This window comes from Camelina sativa, chromosome 3 (assembly GCF_030686135.1).
Source record: "Camelina sativa cultivar CO46 ecotype springtype chromosome 3, ASM3068613v1".
In the NCBI taxonomy this organism is placed as follows: Eukaryota; Viridiplantae; Streptophyta; class Magnoliopsida; order Brassicales; family Brassicaceae; genus Camelina; species Camelina sativa.
The window spans coordinates 24,049,731-24,073,505 of record NC_141882.1 but is presented as its reverse complement, the minus strand read 5'-3'; the positions used below and the strand labels follow the sequence as shown (position 1 = coordinate 24,073,505).

The 23,775-nt window shown below is 35.6% G+C and overlaps 3 protein-coding genes and 1 pseudogene across 5 annotated transcripts; 2 read left to right on the top strand and 2 right to left on the bottom strand.

Moving 5' to 3' along the window:
- Positions 1–922: 922 nt before the first annotated feature.
- LOC104777613 (beta-glucosidase 1) lies at positions 923–4,132 on the bottom strand. Its single transcript, XM_087506734.1, is given in 13 exon segments — positions 923–1,496; positions 1,582–1,678; positions 1,764–1,787; positions 1,790–1,856; positions 1,953–1,966; positions 2,093–2,316; positions 2,408–2,523; positions 2,645–2,897; positions 3,004–3,091; positions 3,188–3,259; positions 3,337–3,412; positions 3,493–3,542; positions 3,997–4,132. Coding segments are annotated over 12 exon segments (1,311 nt in total). The 5' UTR covers positions 3,538–3,542; positions 3,997–4,132; the 3' UTR covers positions 923–1,261.
- Positions 4,133–5,493: 1,361 nt separating this feature from the next.
- On the top strand, positions 5,494–7,889 carry LOC104779145 (protein IQ-DOMAIN 31-like; annotated as a pseudogene). Its single transcript, XR_015594675.1, has 4 exons — positions 5,494–5,558; positions 5,653–5,764; positions 6,110–7,116; positions 7,752–7,889. The product of XR_015594675.1 is annotated as a protein IQ-DOMAIN 31-like (transcript).
- Positions 7,890–9,706: 1,817 nt separating this feature from the next.
- Positions 9,707–13,419, bottom strand: LOC104777612 (putative E3 ubiquitin-protein ligase RHG1A). Of its 2 annotated transcripts, none has more exons than XM_010501893.3 (6): positions 13,296–13,419; positions 10,987–12,583; positions 10,783–10,833; positions 10,544–10,636; positions 10,329–10,469; positions 9,707–10,226 (listed from the first exon to the last, which is right to left on the bottom strand). In XM_010501893.3, exons 2-6 carry the CDS (start codon positions 12,502–12,504, stop codon positions 10,074–10,076), a joined length of 1,956 nt encoding a protein of 651 aa, XP_010500195.2. In that variant the 5' UTR covers positions 12,505–12,583; positions 13,296–13,419; the 3' UTR covers positions 9,707–10,073. The 2 variants fall into 2 exon arrangements, with proteins under 2 accessions (XP_010500195.2, XP_010500194.2); XM_010501892.3 differs by having other exon boundaries at positions 13,136–13,414.
- Positions 13,420–15,223: 1,804 nt separating this feature from the next.
- LOC104777611 (outer envelope pore protein 24A, chloroplastic) lies at positions 15,224–17,251 on the top strand. Its single transcript, XM_010501890.3, has 3 exons — positions 15,224–15,574; positions 15,842–16,201; positions 16,925–17,251. The coding sequence occupies exons 1-3, from the start codon at positions 15,371–15,373 to the stop codon at positions 17,003–17,005; spliced, it is 645 nt and encodes a 214-aa protein (XP_010500192.1). The 5' UTR covers positions 15,224–15,370; the 3' UTR covers positions 17,006–17,251.
- Positions 17,252–23,775: the final 6,524 nt, after the last annotated feature.

Sequence of the window (23,775 nt, the reverse complement as noted above, 5' to 3'; positions counted from 1 at the left end):
AGTTGTTGTTAGAATAAGGTGAGTGCGTGACCATGAGCTTATGTAAGTGATTGGGTTGTATGGCTTGTTTTGTGTGATCATGTGTAAGTGTGGTGAATGTGTTATTGGGTGTTTTATTTAATGACTAGTTTGTTATGTTTTATTTGTGGTTGTACTCTTTATTTGCTTTTGTGTAGAGCTCGTAGATGGGAGGATCGCCTTACTGGGTATTTCTGTTAATACTCACGCATCTCATTGTGTTTGTGGTGTAGGTAGTGTGTAGCGTGGAATCATGGAGATGAGAAGGAGGAGGATGATCTATGTTGGAGCCATCTCTGGTTAGTCCATGGTTCGAGCTCAATCGTGAAGGGATCAAACCGAGATGGTGGTAACCCCTACAACGAATGTAACACATCCTCGAACTCCTCAACAAACCCGAATACCGCCAACTGTAGACTGCCCCACTAACTTCAACATCGAGATTGTAACCTTATAGGCCCCATGTCCCTTTTTGATCATCTTCCCTGCCTGCATGGCCGAGATCATAAGACTCCGCGAAGTCGGTCGCACTCCATCAAATACCAACTTCCCTCCTGGATGCTCAAAAACCACTCTACCCCGATGATAATCCATATGTACCTTATGACGATGCAATCAATCCATACCCAAGTAACATCATACAACTACACAGGACTGATAATCAAATCCGTCGTCTTTAACTCCCTGTAATCTGAATATTAACAACCCTCACTCGTCCAAAGATCCTCAAAAAGTCGCCTCCCGCGACTCTATCAACACTCGATCGCTCTCCAGCGGAAATTGTGCAAGGTTGTAGAAAAATGGATCACTAACTCACAATTTGGTCTCGATCTTTGATGTTTTACACTTCTTGGAATGGAGTGATTACATGTTGTCAATGTAAGGGTGTTAGTGGAGAACAATCTTTTCACGTACCACATATAATGTTTTATCGAGGAAACAGATTACAGCTACTGTTTAAAACACATATAGTTTTGTAAATATATACATTCAAGTAGAGTACAGAGAGAGTTGGGTTAACCTAATTCTCAGCCTCAAGCTCCAACAATTAACCTAATTCTCAAAAAGAAAGAGTTGGGTTAAAGGGAAGTTTTTGCTTAAATATCTCTCTTATATCAAACGTTTCAGTACGTGTTGAAGCTGAATTCTTTGGCTCGTATCACACAACTTCAGTGATCTTTTCTATTCAAGAATCTGACTATATACTGAACCGGATACATCATATTTAATAGCAACCCTGGTACTAGGAGGAAGACGAGAAATTGCTATGCGATTGCATGATGCCTTGGGAACCAAGAAAGGTGGTTTTGCCCTTGAGAAAACCAGAGTACCAAAGGGCAGAGAGTTTGGGAGATCTCTTGCGTTGGGGGTCGCTAAAATTGACAGAGTACAATCCGTAGCTATGCTCATATCCGGTTAGTAATTCGTACAAATCCATAAATGACCATACGAAGTAGCCTCTCGTGTCTGATCCATTCCTACATGTAGTCATGACTTTTGTATCTTTCATACACCGATAAGAGAGCAGGGAAGGTAAGATGCATTATGAAACACTTTACTTACCTAACGGCTTTCAGCACTGCTCCAATGTAAGCTTCTAAGTACTCAATCCTTGGTGTGTCCTTCTGTTGCAGCTCCAAATCTTGTTTCATTATTTTACCTATATTTATTTGCATTGGCAAGATAATTAAATAGACTAAGACAAACACAAGAGAGAAGACATACGGAGTGAGAGAGAGAGAGACCATTCTCAAGAATGTAGACTGGGGATTGCCATAGCGCTGCTTTATATACTCCAGGATGCCTTCCATAGCCCATGGAGAACCAACATACTTGTCCTAACAAAAACAAAAAAAATAACAACTAGTGAAAAAGGTATAAGTAATTAATACTAGGCGCTTTGCATCTGAATTTAGTAGCCTCGAAACTCTTACCTTCAGAGAAGAAACTGCCTCCCAAGCAATAAAAAGAAAAAAAGATGATTAGCTAATGCAAAATATCATAGGATAAAAGAGAAAAGAGTTTTGAATATATATATATATATATATATATAGATTAGTTTTTTGGCTCCTACTATTAATAGATACGCCCAAGTCTGAGTTAAAATCTGTGATTCTTGAAAGTGAAGGGTTCATTTCGTTCTTTGTCACAGAAGCGGTAAGATAGTGTATAGTTTCTATGAAGTCAGATGACCCTTTAACTTGTTCTGATTCTTCCTCTGAGAAAACTGGCAGTCTTGATCCAACGGTTTTTTTCATCGCATCAGGATAGTGTCCATATATAACAGGCTCAAGCATCCTGAGTTTTCAAGAATATATGTTTTGTTTTTGTTTTTAGCTTAAAACTTTGGATACATATGTTGCAAAAGTTTGTTTTGTGCATGACTCACCATCCTAGGTAGAAATCATTGGCTCTTTGCGTTGCGATTTCATCATCCTTGGAGCTTGTAGAAGGAGTAAAATCGAATGCATATAAGCTAAAGCCTACAGAACCTCCTTGTATATCCTGCACATTACATATAAATATATATATATATATATATATATATATATATATATAATACCTTACTCCTTTGTTATCAAGTCTCACATTCAAGAGAGGGTTATCTAAAAAACAGATATTATACCTTGTACTTTTGCTTAAATAGTCTTGAAACAGAGGCGTGCGCAAGCAACAAGTTATGGCCGACGATATATGTTTCAGTGGAAGAGTTCCCTAACAAGCAGTTTCTGCCCGGAAAGGAGCAACGACCAGGCGGTGAATTCCCATCGTTGTAACCTCCAATAGTGAATATATTAGCCTCGTTGATCGTGGTCCAGAATTTGACGTAGCGCCCAAACTCTCTGAAGCAAACATCTGCATAAGCAGTGAAGTCTTTGCTGCGATATGAAAAAATAACAAGAAGAAGCTTTTCATTTTTTCAGGTAATTTTTTGTAGCATCATGTGAAAGTGGAAGCAAAGTAAATTAAAATGCTGCGCTCTACATGATTCTGCGGTTGATCCATCCTCCATAGTCATCCTCGAGATACTGAGGATGATCGTAATGATAAAGTGTAACATGTGGCTCAATTCCTGCAGTAAAATTGCATATAGTATAGTTAATATGAGGTAAAAAGCAAAGTCTACTTCCGAAGAAGAAGAGTTTAAAGTCGGGTTAGTAGGTATTACCATGTCTGACAAGTTCTTGGATAAAGTTCTTATAGAACTGTAGACCTTTCGGGTTAATGGAACCTCTTCCATCTAATGAGACAAGAGCTCATTAAGTTGATCCTTTGGAGTAAAGTAAGAAAAAAAGGTCATAATTATAGAAGGGTTACTGAGAATAAGCCTAGACCAAGAGATGGAGAATCTGAATGCACGTAAGCCAGTTTCGGCCATAAGCTTCACATCTTCCTGCAGTGTCAGAAAAAAAAATCTTTGGTATTTCGTTTGGTGAATATATATAAATAACATGTATATAAAAGAGAACGAACCTTGTACTTGTGATATCCATCACAAGCTATGTCTCCGTTATCCATCTTACCTGCCAAGTGTATTGGAGCAAAGGAGATAAAACAGAAGATGATAAAGACCAAAGACAAAAAAAATCAAATGTATTTTTCTTCTTAAAGTACTTGAAGAGAACCTTATTCTCTAAGCATAGAGCTGCTAATTTTGTTTGACCAAAAAAAAAAACAGCTAATTTTATGCAATGTTTTTTTTTTGAAAAGTCATTGAATAGACCAAAACTGAACCAAACCAAACCAAAACAGAATTGCATATGGTTTTAGTTTTTTTTTAAAAGCAATATATCCTAAAACCATAAAACCAAACATAACCAAATGGAATTACATACCGTACTTTTAAATGGTTTCAGTTTGTATAAGACCGTAAAACCGGGAAAAGTGAAGTGTAAACAGGAATACCCACCCTCCCTCAGATCGTAGTGCAAAGACCAAAACATAGAAAAAGATAATGGAAAAAAAAAAAAAGCTTACGAGAGTGCCGAAGTGGAAGTCGGCTCCTTCTTCTTCAAGGTTACGCTTTGGCCGAACTGACCTCTTGTTGACCTAATCAAGCCCTTAACCGGTTTCCCGGTTAACTAATCAATTAGTATTTCTGGTTTAGTTCGGTATGTCGGGGGTGCTGAATCCCGCACCAATAGGAATGTATCCCAAACGCTAGGCTTCCTCCCGCCTTCATCAAAAGCTCCTTCCCACTTTGAGAAGAAACCAAAAAAACTTAAAAGAAAATCGAGAAGAAGAAGAAGAAAAAAACAGAGAAGAAGGGATGGGATTGCTTGGTTACCTGATAAGCAGATATCCCGGCTCCAAAAACGAAACCTTCCGGGAAATCACTCCTGCTGTAACTGTAAGCATGGAAGCATTTTCCAAGTCCAGACGAAGCTACAAGAAGAAGCAACACAATCATGTTTATGAGAGACTAAACCCCTTCCATTTTGGGCTCTCGTATACTCTGCTTTAGATGTCTTCCATATACTTATTATTTACACTATCTGTTTCAGATCAATTGTGATTGAAAATATTTAAAAAAAAATCAAGTTTTAAAAGGTTTTTTTTTTCAAAAAGAAGATGTTATTTTAATATTTTTGATATGTGAAAATCGTTAACTCCATTAAAAATGATAGCAAAAAAAATAATGAAGGTCATATTCCTGCAATAATTTGATTGATATCCAGAATTATTTTGTCTCACTATTCTACAATTATTTGTAAATGTAGGCCATATTCCTGAAAGTTACGAATCAATACTTTTATCTTAACGTGACTATCTAGAAGACTAGAACTGAATCGATTTTGTCCAATTCGGTGTTCTGTTTTGTTCATAAAGCCAACAAAACTACATACAAATAAGTTTAACAAAAAAAAAAAACTACATACAAATAAGTAATGATAAAATGAAAATAATATAATCCTGATTAGTTTGGTCAATCATGTGACATAATGTAGTGATTAGTATGAGAAAATTACGTGAGAGGCAAATGAGAAAATGTTTTGATCACACGTATCAACGTCCACACCGACAAGCTGTATAAATGTTGTGCGTACAGTAGTGTTGTCAATGTTCTTATTGATTCTTTTCACATTGCTTTGCCAATGCTAGTACACATATTTTTTTATGCATACAAGTTGTAACTTTGATTGGTGGTTGTAATCAATACAATAAATTTTTTTACAGCTACTAACAGTTCAGCTTTTATAACGAAGGAAAAACTGACGCATCACTAAAAATAGCTAACCAATTAAATTATAACGATTAATACATATCATCTATAATTTTGCTTACCTATTAAATAACATTCTAATGATCTTAAAGTTATTGAAAATGTCCCAAAATCTCAACAACCATGAATCTGATTTCTCAATTCTCCCTTTACCGTGTCTCAAGAACTCGCCACCACTCTATAGTAATACGATGTGTGAATCAACGATTTTGGTGTTCTTGATATAATTTGCAAGCCGTTCTTATTGATTTTGTAATGAAGATCTTATTGATTTCTTCTCCTTCTCTGGTACAATCGAATATATTGATATTGTCAGGTAAACAAACCTTACTTCCAGACAAAATTGGTATTTTGTGCATATTCTTGATTCACAAGATTAAAATCAGCTTATCGATGGAATCAAATTCCAGGTGGCTTTTGTTTCCCATCTTGATCTCTCTCACATTCTCGGGTCTTGTTCTTCACCATGGAGTTCTCGCCGAAACTGTTAAACCTGATGAAGCTAAACAGCTTAGGGACGAGGTAAACACTCCTCAACAGATCTGGATTTACTCGCTCTCTCGATTTTTGTATGTTGTCCCCAAATTGAATTTTCGTTTTCTGGGGACACTTAAAGTCTTAATCTTTGGATGTTGTAATTACTCATTGATGTGGATTATGTCGTAAAGGTAAGTTCTTTAGCCTTTTGAGAAGTAGGTTTTGCAGAATAACTTGGCTTGGTGGTGAGTTACTTAATTTGATGGGTTCATTTTTGACATTGAAACTAGGAGAAACAGATAAGGAGCTAAGTTTGTATACATTTTCTCCCTTGTGTTATAGAGTCTCTCTACTTTATTTAAAAATCTTGATGGATAATTGTGTTTGCAGATTCTCGCTTCATCACCAAAAGTGATACTTGTACACGCCTATGATTAATCCAATCCAAACTCAAACTTGATCTGGTTAGAGAACTGGTCAGCCTCATGCTTCTGGAAAACCTCAGAACAAGCTTTTAGTCGAGGCTGAATCTGCTAAACCCAAGAAGAGTGTCTGTAAAGTTCCTGCTGCAAGCTTGGAAAGTTCCTCAGTGCAGACATCTTTTGAGTTTGAGAAACCCAAACGAAGTTTCCGGAAAGTTTCAAGCCAGTCAATAGAGCCACCCGCTGTTGAAGATCCTCAGATTGAACTTGAAAAAGTTAAACGTAGCTTGAGGAAGGTACACAATCCTGTAGTTGAGAGCTCTATCCAACCTCAACGATCCCCTCATAGGGAAGTCGAGAAGCCAAATCTTGGCGTGGAGAAGATAACTGAGTCATCATATCCGCTGGTACATGAAACTGCAGAAGAACCTGTGAATGTATGTGACGAAAAGAAAAACCAAGAAATGTCTGAACAGCCTGGGGAGGAGGTACATGTTCATGAGGTGGAAGTACATACTCCTGCACCATTAGAAACCAATGAAGCACTTGATTCATCACTGGTCAACCAAATTGACAGCAACGAAGAGCCATGGTGGAGGAAAAAGCCTCAATAGAAAAGGATACCAAAGAAGAACGGTCTCCCAAACCAAAGAATAAAGAGAATTCAGCTGAGAAGGAGAACCAGAAATCCAGGAAGAAGGGTTCAGCTACTAGCAAGACCGAGCGTGAAGAGAGTAATGGGCACAGTCAGACTAGCCCATCAATCCGAAGCTATATGCAAGCAACTAAATCTGCAAAAGCAAAGCTAAGGCTGCAAGGCTCACCAATGGAACTGAGAAAGCCACTGTTCCTTGACGTCATTCTCTACCATCTTCAGGCAATGGCAGGATCACCTCTAATTTCCCAAGAACAACGAGACTCACAAACTCAGGTGACAAAACCGGGAATAAGAAGGAGAAACCTCTTCTCTCTGAAGTAAGTTCTTATTTGTTTTTTCAAAATACTGTGGAAATTTTTTTTATGGGATTTTCAAAATAAAAGCATGGTTACCTCTCAAAAGTAGTTGCTGTATTTGTCAGCATGGCCGGTGTGGTCATGACGACGCTCGGGAAAACTTGGGATGTTAATGATTCATTTGATTACATGAGTTGTCCAACTTCATCAACCATATTTTTTTAACGTACGGTTGATATTTGTGTTTAGCAACGGGCAACGGTCCCTTATGGGAGATCTCTTTGGGCTTCTCTCTGTAGTCCTATAAACTATTTACAAGTTAGAAGTTGTTCTTGTATATGATCCTTTAATAATTAAAATATTTTGTGTGTTGGGGAGGATAACCTCGTGGCCACCCTTTTGTTATTGACAACACAATGCTTCTTAAGAAATTTGCCGGTGAAGAAGGAGAAGGGGTTTAATGTGCAAAAGCTGTTTGCATACATTGGACTGTTCACACTTGTTGCTTTCTGGTGGCTTGGTATACTAATATCTTCTATATTATTTAGTTTTGCAAATGTATCATCCAAAACATAACATATGAGACAGGGAATTGTTTGTCTCTTGATCAAAAATTTGTTTTTTTGGTTGTTTGTTTTCAGTGTGGGCATTGACAGCACTCGCGATTGAACCCAAGTTTACCATACCACAATGTAAAAGTTGATGAAGTTGTCTTAGCTAACGGTTTTGTTGGAAGCAGTGTTCTAAAACGCGCTAGGCGTTCTCTAGGCGATACACGAACGCCTAGCGCCTAGCTGTATACGCGGGTGTTTAGGCGGAGTCTAGGCGGATATTTATATATACTAAATAATTATATATATATATATATATATTAGTGTAATATATATATATATATATATTATTAAATAACTATATTCTTAAAGCAAATATTTATACCGATTCAGTCAGAGATCAGCTGAATTTTGATGATAATCTCCTCCAATTTTTACTGAAAGAACAATACAAAAAATATAAACAGAAATAATTAAATAATCAAATCATGACAGCAGAACATGATTGTAACTCCAACAATCAATGTTATATAAACACTTCACAAGGAATAGCCACAAACAATAAACCAAAGGTACGAACAGAGACATTAACAAACTATTACCAGTATAGTATAATATTAAATAATAAAGAAAAACTGTATCACAAAGACTCGTGACCATGAAGCAGCAGAGTAGCTTACGTTGGGAAGAAGGCCAATCGGAGTAGAGAAATAAACCAAAGAGGAATACAGAATAACAGATAAGGGAATAGAATTTAACGAGCTATGAAAACGAGAGGTATAACCAGAGAGATATCAATATTACTTGGGATTGTATTTAAGGTTTTTCATTAACTATTGAGAAACTAGTTTTTTTTCCACTTAACAAAACGTACGGACGACGTCTCGGCGGTGTTGTATACGTAGACTATACGGTGCCCAAACACCTGCTTTATAAGAAAACACATAATAAGCTGTATAAGTTGTATTACGACACCGAATAGAGAATATGCGGTGCATATACCGTCAAAGCGCCGGCATTTTAGAACACTGGTTGGAAGTGTCCTTTCTGACTTTTTTTGGTACGTTGCAATGATTCTACGTTGCAAGTCTCTAGCATTTAGCGACAATTTTTCCAAAACTCATCATCTAATGAAACCCTATCATTAGAAATATACCACAGCAACAACAACATAAAAAGGAACACTAACCTGTCTCAAACGCAAAAGCTGGAGAATCATCTTGGTCTTAGGGTCAATGGCATTGATACTGCAAAATAATTCAAGGAACAACAGATAGGGACAACATATACTCTCTTCTTTTTTTCTTCTTCTTATCTTCTCATTGATTTAAATGGGATCTAAAATTTATTTGTGTAGTATATATTTTTCAGTTTTATTTGAATATATAAAATTCTTGTATAATAATTAAGATTTGACATATGGAAATTATTATAATATAAATTTTATATTATCTCGCTATATGAATCAAGAGTTTTTAAAATTTTATGAAAATGTAAGTAATTAAGTAATACAGTTAAGTTCTAAGGAAAATAAAAGAATTATATTTTGGGTGTCACTTTTAAAAAAAAAATACAATGGTATTTAAATACTATTAAAATCTGAAGACAAATACAGAAATCATTTCTGGAGTTTTGTGAGCGCAATACGTCAGCATTTTTTTGTTTTTATGAGAAAGCTTATATATATATATATATATATATATATATATATATATATATATATATAAGGGATATAAACCAAACTTAACAAAAAAAAAAGATATGAACCAAACTAGAGTTAAGTCAATTATAAGATAAAATTTACCCAACTTAAATGTAAATCAGATTTTAAACATCCAATATATTTTAAAATGTATAGAATAACATCCCGCGGCATCAGATCTAACCTAGTAATAATAATAATACCTGTCTGAATGAGGAAACCATATCAAACCACCATATTAACATCTCTATCCACAGGTGACAAATGCCTCAGCAGCTGATTCTGTTCTGTCCCAGTTTTGTGGATTTCATCAATTCGAAGATTCCGATGATGATCAAGCTAAGAACTTGTTACCTTCTTGAATCAAAGAATATGAATATCTTATGCTATGTCGATACATCCAATTTGGATATACGATAAATAATAAATTACATAACCAATCATCCATAAAACCTATAAATTGCCAAATTGGCTTACAAGCTTTCTTGGTGTTGCTGGGTAAAATCATAAGAAAAGAAAAAATCTAATTGGTAAAATTAACTTATCCAAACAAATTCAGAAGAACCCAAGTTTTTTTCTTTTCTTTAGGTTCTCCTTTTCTTCCTATCTCCTTCAGTTACTTCCCTTCATTCCTATCTGACAAGACACCAACTTGACTGCAGTGTTCTGATGAGGCTGCAATGGTATAGAACACTCGACAAATGGTTAAAACCCAACAGGTTCAATCATTGTCTTCTTCGCTTATTTGCAGTGTTTAATCCTGTTGTTTTGCAAATTGGGCAAAGATTCTTCAGCTTCAGCCATTCTTTGATGCATTGGCCATGGAAGTTGTGCCCGCATTCCAATATTCCTAATTCTTCTCCTTCATTGTATTCCTCCTGCAGTCATTGCATCAAAGTTTAAGCAACCGGCAAGTCATGAATAATTAATAAAGATTAAATAAAAGTGCAACTCATAATGGTCAAATCTGATATTCTTACCTGACAAACACAGCATGGTTCTACTTCTTGTGGAGCTCCGGTACTACTATTGTACTTTTGCTTCTTCAATCTGTTTGATATGGTTTCCTCATTCAAACCGGTACAAACGTCGCCAATCCGCTCTTCTAGAGACAACAACTCCTGTAGATTTTATACACACTGTTAATAATATGATGAAACAAAATAAAATGATTATGGGATTGCTCTGGCTTTACCTCATATGTCATGTTGTCAACATCAAGTCGCATGTCTCTATGTCGGTCATGAAGATCTGCCACACTTCGCACCATCGACTGAAGCATAACATCCTGAACAAAGCAGCCCAAGATAAAACAGATTAAATATGACCATTAAGGTAAAATCTAGGTAGCATTTATTTGTTGATTGCATTCATCAAGTTAGATTCTGCTATACTTAAATCTTTTTTGTAAATACATAATATCTAAAACAGTACCTCCAAACGCAAGTTCCCTCCTCTACGCATCTGCTCCAAGACATTACGCATCTGTTTCATAAGAGAAACACATACATTATCAGATTAATAATGCGTCACCGTCTACAGGGTATTTAGTATTTACAGTCGATATGAACACAAATGTAACATTACTACAATCCATAAGAAACAAAAGGGAGCATTAATCTTTGATATGAAACTAACCTCGGATGACGCCGTTCTGCTTCTGCCTCGCAAAGCAGTTGTTGCATGTGGCCGTTGTCTTAGACTTGTTCTCGAGGAAGCCCGAGTACGCACCTGAGAGGTGTTTTCACCACCAGACTGAACCACATGCTCAACCGGAGGAGAGGCAGGAGGGACCAAGGAACGAGCAGCAGCTCTCTGGTTTGTTGTAGCAAGGGAAGAAAGCAATGACCTACGCAAGTGTTCAGATAAACTTCCTTGATTATGTGGCGAGTTATTACTCGGGTAAGGATTCCATGCTGGATTAGATGGCGACGGCGACGGAGACGGAAACTGCCACTGCTGAACATTTGTCCTGGATGAAGAAGATACAGCATGTCTAGCACTACTTGCATTATTGCTGATATGACCATTGGCTACATGCCTCAGTTCAGGAGCAGGTACAAACAAAGGAATCTGTAGACTATTATTTATCTGTCTCGTTTCATCTCGATGCAAAACATTTCTCTCAACAGGAGTAGCAGAACTCGACGGTACAGCCGCTGCTACTGGGCTTGCGTTCAAGTTAAATACAGGAGACATGTGAGTAGCAGGTGCATTTGGATTCTGAGAAGCAAAATTGCCTAAAGCATGTCCATATCTCAAGTCGATCAGTTGTTGATCTGCTGGTGGAAACCCTTGTGAGTTCAAGGATGGAGCAGCAAGTCGTCTGATGACACTTCCTGCAGCAAAGACAGATGGGCTTACGGTGTCTTGTTGATCAGTTGGATTAACCCTGACAGAGTAATTTCTACTAGAGCTCTCTGTGATAGCAGGAGCAGATACATTTGGAACAGCATTAGATACCACCAAACCCCTTCGACGATCAAGAGATAGGTTTAAATCATTTGTTGTCATTGCTGGACTATAATACGCAGAAGGTGAGATCCAAGAACTGCTTTCTCCACGCTGAACCTCACGGAAACCTCCGCTTGAAGAGGACTGACCAATGCTTGCATCAAGAGCTTTTTTTTTACAGGATACGCGACGCCCATCTCTAACACTGTCCTCTGGTATAAACCTAGACCTGAGTCCATTAGCCTCAAAAAGAGCAGGATGACCTGTGACCGGATTCACATCATCAAGATGCTCATTATATTCTGCATTCAGATTGACATGGCGAACAACACGGTTTCCATTAGATGGTTGCGCAAACAAAGGGTTCAACTCAAGCTTGCCATTTCTCTGTTCCTCAAAACGTCCAATTCCATTCCATTGTTGAGTGTGGCTAGTGGTTTCGTTCTTCGTACCACTAGAGCTAGCCTCGCCAATGTTAAACCTGTGTAAGCCGCCTTGCTCATGATAAACTGAGTTTGCAAAAGTAGGATTTGTATCAGCAGCAGCTGAAATCATGTAATCCTGCAATCCATTATCACCATAACTGTGAATATTATTATCCCAACGAATTGGCTGATCTATCACAGAGTTACTAGATGTAGATCCATGCTCAAAGTTCAAAGCCTCTGCTAAAGAACCGAGACTAGCTCTCTCTCCCTGCATCCTAGCGTTATCCAAAGTTGACACTTGAGACAATTCAAGAGACTCTCACCACTTTCCTCAATGTAGCCAATGCTGGAAACTACAATAAAAACACGGAGAAAATAAAATATCTATCAATAACGAAGACAAGAGAAAAAGAGCAATGTATAAGCTTTCTACTTGATCAATCAGACACAAAAGCTACAAATTTCAAATTGACATCTAATCTCCAAAATCAAGCAACCTATATAATCAATGGCACTTGCAACGGAACAGTATAGGTAATGAAAACAATTAGCACAGCCACACACAACAAGCATAGCATCAGTAAATAAGATGAACATCAAATCTTTAGACATGAGGAAACAAGAATCATTACTCGTAATCAACAAACCAGCATAACTCTTTAACTTACCACAAAGCCCTTATGGGTTAGCAATCAAAAACAGCCAAGAAAAAACAGAGACATTGAACAACTTTAAACCGTAAAGTCTTGTTTAAATAAAAAAATCAGACAAGAACTAAAGACAGAGAGATCCATTCAAAAGTCACAAACCCAGCATCAAAGACTCAATTTTTATCATACCATACAAAAGAGGAGATTCTATTTGATATTACAATGAACAAAAACACAGAAATAATGATAACCCACCAAATCAAACTTCACCAAACTTCGATCGATCTGAGAAGGTTTTGGTTTGAGGAAAGCAAAAGAAACGCTTAACGCTAAGGTAAAATAAATATGAAAGACCAATGAAAGAGGAAACTGATTGCCGAGAAAAGAGGAAAAAGGCAAAGAGAAGAAAACAAACCACTTTTTTTTTTCTTGTTCTGCAGAGAAGAAGATTGAGAATTGAGGAAAGCGAAGAGAAGCACACAAACCAAATGAGAATAGAATCCGGAAGATTAATATTATTATCATCATCACAGTAATATACTATTATATATATATATATATATATGTAAGTTAGGTTAATACTCACATTTAACCAAAACAGCAATATTCAAAATTAAAAAAGCTGACAAAAAGAAATTAAAATAATGGAAATTTGGTTTTATAAAAATGTCAATAAAAATGAACAGTTTCCAAAGCAAAGAATTGAATACAATGCAAACCAAAGAGATAGTAATAAATATTGAATGGTTTTGTAATTAAAAACGTGAATGGTGTAAGTATAGTTACATTTTGTAAAAGCAAGTTGGGTAAAGTGAAAAAGAAAAAACGAGAAGAGGACTTACATAAATTGTCTTTTGTATATTGTCTCACGTCCCAACCAAACACGCACGCACGCGGGCTTTTCATTGCTTAAATTTAATCTTGAACCGAATCCAAAGCCAACTATTCGTATATAGTAATACTTAAATGGATTTGCTAAAGGGCGTTAGAGTTAGACAATTCAAACGTCTGTAATACATGCATGTTTTGTATCCCTCTATTAGTAAGGCACGTATGATATTAGATAATACTGTTTGTTTTTCTTTTTCTTTTTCTTTTACTTTTTCTTTTACTCATAATATATGTTATTGATATGCATGTTTGATCTTATCATTTAATAGAGACTTAGAGAGTATCAAGAAGATATACATGAACTTATAAGAATTAGTTAATTTTTAGTATACTGATTACCTATGATAATATATTATATTTTTATAAACTTTCATATATTTAATTTTAAGAAAGGTATAATTCATACTTTTTTTTAATGTGTGTTATATCTGTACAGTACCTTAAAGAATTGTAAAACCAAATCCAATGGATTAGTAACCATTTTAACAAAAGCATAAGTTCTTTTTATTGTGTTTTTGAAAAAAATATATAGCAGTAACAATATATATGTTTTTAAACGCTATTATCCAAATTATATTTTGATTGTTGACTAAATTATAATTTATGGTTGTTGGAAAAATGAGTTAAGGTTTCTGAAACCTTCTAATATCAACAACTCAAATACAATTAACTATTTAGAAAATTATACATGAATTTTAGAATAAAAATACGGTTTCAAACCCTAAATTGGGTCAAATTATGAGGAGTTTTACAAAGCGGAAAAAATTCTCAAAAATTGAAGTTATAAATTAAATTTTGTTGTGAATTAATTTTTATTCAAAAACATACTTTTAAAATCTGTGATCCCTTACATATTAAGAAATTATTCAATCTTAAACTCATATTTGTTTTTTTCAAAAGAAAAAAAAACTCAGATATGATTTGAAAGTTTTTATTATTTTGAAAAATATATATAAAAAATATTAAAATGACATGTTTTATCCACGTATATGAATCTTTATTATCTTTTACTTTCAAATCAACTCAAAATTATATGTAACATAATGTAGATTTTAAAATTAAAATTAATCACTAAAAGTAAAAAATTTAACTGAGGGGATGTATTCCATTAAATATTACAATTGATTTTAATTTTCATAAGATTTTAAATATTTTTGATAATTTTAGGGAAGTTAATACAATTTATTATAAAATTCTCTCAAATTTAACTAAAGAAATCATCTCAAATCATACAAAATTATTAAAATTTAAATTTATAAACTGTTTTCAATAACCGTAGATTTTAAGGTAGATTTTTAAATCATCATTTTAATAATAATTAATTTTATTAAATTTTTAAAAATGTATAATTAAATAACATAAGATTTTTGTAAATTTTACAATACACCCCCCTGATGGCTAACGCTTACGATTCATATAATTTTTAGTAAATTTTTTGACTATTTAAATTTTGGCAAGTGATTTTATTTGAATTTCTAAATCCTTAAAGAAACCTCTTATTACCGACCCAACCGGTTTAAATGGCGAAAAAAAGAGAAACCCGAAATCCATGAAATCGGGTCAACGAGAGATATACACAGAAGCGGCGGCTATCGTGAGATGACGATGAATGCTTCTTTCAAGGGAAAGTTCGATGTTGACAAGAGCGGTGGCACTGCTTCGCTTGCCTTCAACGCCGGCAATGTTAAGCTACGCGCCACCATGACTGATGCTGCTCTCGTCGCCGGCCCTAGCTTGAACGGTCTCTCTCTGGCCGTTGAGAAGCCTGGCTTCTTCATCATCGACTACAACGTCCCTAAAAAGGTTACTCCTTTATTCGTGTTCCCAATTTTTGGAGTTAACCCTTTTTAGCTTGAACCTATAAGAAATGAGAAATAGATGAAATTGGTTTTGGATTCTCTGATTACGTAAGGTTCTGCTTGTATTGGTTCTCTGAATAAGAGTGAAATTGAACTAGGAAGTTTCTGATTTGATGCTGCAGGATGTGTTACACAAGGTTCTATTTTGTATGGTTTCTCTGAAATTGAGTGAAATTGAAATAGAAAGTTTCGGTTTTTTTTAATGATGCAGGATGTTAGGTTTCAGTTCATGAACACTATCAGAATTGCAGAGAAGCCTTTGAATCTGACTTACATTCATATGAGAGGAGATAACCGGACAATTGTTGATGGAAGCCTTGTGGTTGATCCTGCAAACAAGTTGTCTGCTAATTACACGGTGGGTACAAAGAACTGTAAGCTCAAGTACACTTATGTTCATGGTGGGATGGCTACATTTGAGCCTTGTTATGACTTGTCTAAGAATATTTGGGACTTTGCGGTTTCTCGTAAACTTTATGGTGGTGATAATCTCAAGGCAACTTATCAGACTTCTAGTAAGATGCTTGGTTTGGAATGGTCGAGGAACTCCAAAACGACTGGATCTTTCAAGGTAAATACTATTTTCAGTTCTCGCCTTTGTTCATTAGTGGAACCTATTTTTGGAAGGGTAGATTGAATTTTGTATATATCACTATTCCAACAGAGTTGACACTAGATACTAGCTGATACTGTTATCCTAGCATTTCTTCTTACGGTCCCGTCTCTTCTCTACAATTGTGGTTTTGCACGTCAATATGAAACAAATAGATTCGCGCTCAAAAACAAGCATATATGTGAAATTCAGGAGGCTGCTCTTCTTGTAACATTTAGTTCTATATAATAGGTTAAAACTTCTTAACGTAGCGTGTATTGTTTTACCATTGTTGCTTCTAAGAAATTAAGAAATAGTGATACTTGGCATGAATGATACAAAACTCCTAATGGCATGTGTTATGATCTTCATTAGATACATAAATGATGCATGGTGATCTTGGGAGAGTTTAAATAAAATAAGTGAATTAGAATCCTTTTGTTATGGAGATAGTTCCTCTTACATGGTTTTGAATGTCGGGTAGAATATTTGGTTGTATCATCGATTAGGATTTCACAATAGGTCTGAAACTGACTTCTGCTCTATTATTGTTGGTTTGTTTTGGAACTAGAACATCTGTTGGTGCCGAGCATCGTGAAAGAATGCCTAAATCGATTTTTAGAACATTGTTCATTAAGCACTCAGCCAAAATTGGTTCTTTTTTCAGTCGTGTTAAATGGGTTTCTTGTACTGATTCAACAGGTATGTGCCTCAATGAATCTAGCCGAGGAATTGAAGACGCCAAAACTGACCGCAGAAACGACATGGAACCTGGAAATTTAGTTCCCATACATCTCAAAAAAGTCTCCATTCTTTCGGTTCGGTTGTTTTAACGTGGATATAAGTCTTGATAGATGCCGTTCTTTATTTATTATTGTTAAGATCAGACTATAATGACCACAAAAAAAAAAGAAAAATACTTAGCTTTTGTTCACCTTTTCCATTTTCAACTAATGAGAATCTTTTATATAATATTTTATTTAAAAAATAAATCAAAATTAAATTAAAAAACAAAACAAATTAAAAAAATTATTTATATTTTTAATTTTAAAAAGTTAATTATTTGCTTGGTTTAGATTTTACAATTAAACGAAGTTATATATTGGTTTGAGTTTATAAATGAGAATTAAAGTTTAGATTTTACAATTAAAACGAAATTATGTGTTGGTTTACAAATGAGGTGATTAGGGTTTAGCTTTTACAGTTAAAAAAAAATTATATGTCGGTTTGGATTTATAAATGAAGTGGTTAGTGTTTAGATTTTACAGTTAAAACAAAATTTTATGTCGGTTTGGGTTTACAAATGAGGTGATTAGAGTTTAGATTTTACATTAGAAAGAAATTATATATCGGTTTGGGTTTATAAATGAGGTGGTTAGGGTTTAAATTTTATAATTAAAATAAAATTATTTGTCGGTTTGGTTTATAAAATAAAGATCTAGATTTTTTTTATTTTACAATAATGTATACAGATTTTGTTTTTTATATTATAAGGAGGTCAATAAAATGGTGAACCCTAGTATTGTCCGTAAAACAATACGCAAAAATGTAAAGTTCGTTCAACCTTTGCCGAGCTTATCCTTGAGCTTTGGACTTTCGTTTAAACTCAAAAAAATTTACAAACTAAAACCATATCTAAGAAACATAAGTTAACAGATGGTTAGCTAGCATATTGGTGTATGGCCCGACAAGTCTATGTTTGACCTTGTTGATGTCGGTTATTATGAGTCAATATTATTGTAAATCCGAAGAGTTGGTGTTATATAAATTTTTGTATCATTGATTAAGAAGAACAATACAATAATAAAGTCTTTTCCTCAAATCCTTCTCTAGTTTCTAAATGGTATCAGAGCATGATCTAAATTAGATCTTCCGCATCAGAGCTTTTATGATCTCAACTTCAAAAGATATCATGGAGAATTTTCTTTGAGAAGATTGTGGTGATGAAGATGAAGACGACGAAGACATAAGCAATAATAGATGTGTTCCCGTGATTGTTTCAATCACACGGGCTTTAGTATTTATAATTTTTTTAATTATTTGATTTGGTTTGTACGTTTTTAATATAGATTTTGGTTCGTTATTTTTATTACTTTTGCAATAATTAATCGAGTTTTTATTATTATTTAAACTAATAATGATGGTTATACTTCTAGGGTTTATGGTTACATGGATTTGAGTTATGAATTGTTGAGAATTTTTGTTTGGTAATAATTTACTATTACAAGAGAATTGTTTGGAACACTCATGTTTTTAGCTTAATTTCTTTTTAGTCTGATTTGTGGACAGTCCAAGATTAGGACAATTATTTTTGGAGCTGCAGGATCGCACCCATGGGATGTTGTTAATCCCTTTTACCAAGACCAAAGACGAGCTGAAGTTCTAACCCTCTTTTATTTTCAAGATTGAAGTTGATAGCCTAAGGAATTCATTTACATGATTTGTATGCCCTTGACAATTTTCTATGATATACGTATTCTGTTTTATTGATTGTAAAGTTTAAGTTTTGTGTACCACGTTTGTCGTGCGGGGGAGTATAGATGTATATTTGTGTATGGGCCAACAAGTCCATGTTGGACTTTGTTGATGTCGGTTATTATAAGCCCTAATATTGTTGTAAACCCTAAGAGTTGTGTGTTATATAAACTTTTATATCATTGATTAAGAAGAACAACACAATAATAAAGACTCCCCCCCCCCCAAACCCTTCTCTAGTTTCTACATATTTCGGAAACGGTCCAGGATACGTCTCTATACCCATTGATAGATTAAGTTTCAAATGATTTTTTTTCTATAGGACATTGGGATTCATAGCTACAGTTACACATTTAACTGAACCAAAAATCTTCAATGACGCAAACAGCCTAAAAGTATGGAACAATGCAATGAATAAGGAGGTTGTAGCTCTTGAAGATAAAGATACATGGGATATAATCACTTTACCACCAAACAAAGTGGCTATTGGAAGCCAATCGGTTTACAAGATAAAGTATAATGCGGATTGTATGTTAGAAACATAAAAGGTGTGTCTTGTTGTACTTTGTAACAAACAAATTGAAGGGAAAGAGATTAATGAAACGTTTGCACCTGTTCTCAAGATAATTATAGTTCTTGATGTTCTTCCTCTTGTCGCTGCTAAAATATGGGAGGTGTATCAAATGAATATCAACAATAATTTTTTCATGGAGATTTGGAGGACGAAAGTCTACATAAAATTACCTCATTTTTTTTTCATTTTCATCCTTAAAAAGTTTGTGGTCAAAAAAAGTTTTTATATGAGATTAAACAAGCTCCATGAGGATCATTATCTCTCCTCCTATGCTCGCGATGACATTAAGTTATGTGTGTTTGTTTATATCGATGATCTTTTCATTGGTGACAACAATATGTATATGATCAAGTCTCGTTCCTTTGGCATGAAGTATAAATTTAGGCAAGCTTTAATACTTTCACGAAATTGAAGTAAGTCATGGACGTGAATTGATATAGTTGCTGATTGTGGTGATCGAGGTGCTAAATCACCTGTTACACCCTTAGAACAAAACCACTATCTCACCAAAAATGATGGTCGTTTTTTTGTAGATATAAAACAATATCATCGATTAATTAGTGTGGAGAGTAATTTATCTTACAATTCGAGACCGAAGATGAGTTATTCGTTTCATGTTATGTCACAACTTATGTAACTGTAACACCCTGACCACCAGCTATCAGTGGGCCCCATGTCTATTCCTAGCCCATGGACCCACCTCGCTTAATGGGTATCAAGTCCTTTCACTAGGCCCGTGAGTCCATCCAAATATGACGGTTGGTTTGCTACGTTCGGGAGACTTTAAAGACTTGTTACCGTCCCTACAAATTACCACACGATTTTTTCATGTATTTTGTCCTCACTCGCACTGTTCCAACAATCACTTCCTGAAAGGTCACCAATCCAGAGACTAGACTTGTAACATATCCGGATATTCGGTGTTTTAGGAGTATCCGACTCCGGCTCAAGATCTGCTGGATTCTTAGTTTTAATATCTGGATCTGGATCCGCTCTACCCGGATATCCTGGTTTCAGATATGTGTTTAAAACACCAGATATCCGGATCTGATGTTTTTTTTGTTTGGGGTGAAACTTATTTCTCTTTCACTAAAAAAAGTTTGAATCCACCACCAAAAGAGATCGAAACCGCCGCAGAGATCATCTTTTGCAAGTTACAAACCATTGAGATCGTAGGTTCTCATCTTGTTCTGCATTTCGAAGCCATATTTAAACTTATCTTGCTCTCTTCTTCTTATTAGACGGCGAGTCGGTGATCTCATCTTGCGGCAGCTATCCATAGATTCACGGTGATGGTGTGGAAGACGGTGATGGAGATTAGATGGTGATGTGTGAAGACAGTGAAAGAGATGAGATGAGATGGAGATGGTTATGGAGAAAGCGGCAGAGAGAAAAATAAAAGTGAAACCCTAATTGTAAGTCTCAAACAGTACAGACTTTGTACTACTTTCTCTTATTGGACATGTATTGGGCTTTGAAATAGTAATGTGTATTAAGCCCACATATACAAATATAAGCCTAATAATGTAATATTTACCAACTGGGCTGGATATCCGGATATTCGGGTCTGTTTTTTGTGCTATCCGGATCCGAATCCATCAGACATGAAATTTTACTATCTGGATTTGTATCCGTCCTACCCGAATATCCGGTTTCTTGGAGCGTATGAGAGCGGATCCCAGATCGGATCCCACATAATAGGTCTCTGGGCTATCTGAGACTACTCCAGCTCCAGCATGCTTAACTCAGATACTTAACTCAGGAGTTCTCTCAGGACCATTGAGCGAAAAGATAAGTGCACTATGGTGACTAAGGTGGCCAATATCCTCATTGCACACAAAGAGCGTCACCCCTGACGGTGTGAGACACTCAACGCCATACTCGTCTGGGTTCGGCTCGGATACCACATGTAGCGCCCCGACCGCCATCTCTTAGGGGCCCCATGTCCACACCCAGTCCATGAGCACACCTTCCTTAATGGGCCTCACGTCCTCTTGCTAGGCTCGTGAGCCCATTCATATCTGACGGTCAGGTTGCTACGTCCGGGATGTTTTAAAGACTTGTTACCATCCCTACAAATCACCACATGATCTCTCCATGGGTTTTATCCTCACTCGCACAATTCTGACAGTCACTTCCCGAAAGGTCACCCATCCTGAGACTACTCCAGCCCAAGCAAGCTTAACTGTGGAGTTCTCTTAGGATCCTCGACCGAAAAGATAAGTGCATTTTGGTGACATAGGTGGCCAAATAGATTCTTTTAAACCATTTCAAAAATCTCTGAAATCGGGGTGTCACAGCTTACCCTCACTAACAGATCGCAACGTTCTCGTTGCACACCAAGAACGTCACCCCCGACGGTATGAACCCACTTGACTCCACACTCGTCAAGGTTCGGTTCTGATACTATTTTTAACGACCCGACCGCCACCTATCAATGGGGCCCATGTCAACTCCCAGCCCATGAGCCCACATCGCTTAATATGTCTCACATCCTCTCACTAGGCCCGTGAGTCCATCCAAATTTGATGGTTAGTTTGCTACGTATTGGAGGCTTTAAAGACTTGTTACTGTCCCTACAAGTCACCACATGATCTTTTCCTGTGTTTTGTCCTAACTTGCACAGTTCTGACAATCACTTCCCGGAAAGTCACCCATCCTGAGACTACTCTAGTATAAGCACGCTTAACTGTGGCGTTTTTTCAGGACCTTTGACTGAAAAGATAAGTTAAAGTGGCCAAATCAATTATTTTAACTCTCTTCGCAAGTCTCTGAAACCAGGGTGTCACAGTAACAACTTCATGAAGCTCATTGGGATGCGACGCTCTGTTTTGTTTGCTGCTTAAAAGGATCTTGAAGCCTTGGTATTCTTCTTAAATCTGATATGGATCTCAATCTCATAATTTCTTGTGATTCGGATGAGGCTACTTGACCTTTAATATCCAATCGTTGTGTGTATTTATTGTAATTCTTGGAGGCTCTCCAATTTCTTGGAAGGTAAAGAAGCAAGATATATTATTTCTCATTATTCAGCTGAAGCTAGGTATCGAGCTATGGCGGCATGTCTTGCAAAGTCAATTTGGTATCGAACAAACATTTCCAACACGTGTCTTATGTGATAGTAAAATTGCAATTCATATTATTGCACCTCCAGTTGTTTACGAGCACACTAGGCACATTTAGCCAGATTGTCATGCGGTGTATGTGATGGGATTATTAAAAACATCATATTGGTACTGAAGATAAACTAGCCTATATCTTAACTAGGAAAATTGTTCGGTCCTATCGTCTGTCTTGGGTGGGTTAGAGGGTGTGTGACTAGCGAAAATGTACAGTTGGTCAAGTATGGTTTTTAGAAATAAATTTTCCACCACAAATTTGTTACGATTTTTCACCATAAATTTCTGCGAAGTTTATAGTTTTATATAGTTTCTAAAATTTTCTTGATAAGGAAGGTTTATTCCAAACTTCTATGTAAGTATTCTATCATGCACAAACTATATACTCTTCAATAAAATTATTATATGGTTGTAAAAGTAGAGTAAAATTTTGAACTATGATTTTATATACGAACAATAAAATTTACATATATACTACCATCTACATTGTGATAATTTATTAGTATTTTCTATATTATTTTTAAATTTCACATATAGAAAAATATTTTCTTGCAACATGTAATACAACCATCATTATAACCAACAAAAAACTTAATAGTGATACCAGAAAAAAAAAAAATTGAAGCTCAAAAACTTTTTCTCATGAGTTGCTTTGACACTAGCGACCAAACTTGTAGGAAGCATCGAGAATCTTCATGACTAAATGGAGAATAGTTGTGCCTCATCTCTAGAAGGTTCATTAAAATTTTGATATCATCTATATACAATAGGTCCTCAGACGGTCACAATAAATATGTCGTTAATTGAACCCGCTTTAGAACCAGTTAAATGATTAATACGACATACCTAGGATGATACGATCTGGACTCGTTGTATTTGAAAATTTTAAGAAATTAATGAATTTACTAGATGGGAGGCACAACTGGTTGCCATTTCGTGAGAAAATTCTTAATGCACCTTACAAGTTTGGTCGTTGCTGTCAAAAGAATTCATGAATGCTAAATATCATCCCCTATCTTTATAGGCGCTGAAGGTGGTGGAAAAATAAAGGTGAGAGTCAAATAACGAATATTTTTCATATTTGGTGGAGTGAACAAAAGAAAGCGAACGATTGGATTATGAGGAGTAGTTTCTTTTCTTTGAAAGAGGGGTTGTAAATACATTATCAAATTCTTTAAATTTATACAAATCCTAGTCAACTAGCATAAATGTATTGCAATTCATAAGTAAAAATATATCATATGTTGATTATTTTATATATACAAAGAACAATTAGACAACACGTGCGCCTATACACACCACACATAGAAATGATGTGGTGTGTGCACACCCAATGATGTGGTTTGTGTGTACGCGTGCATATAGTTTTTGCTATATAGAATCTT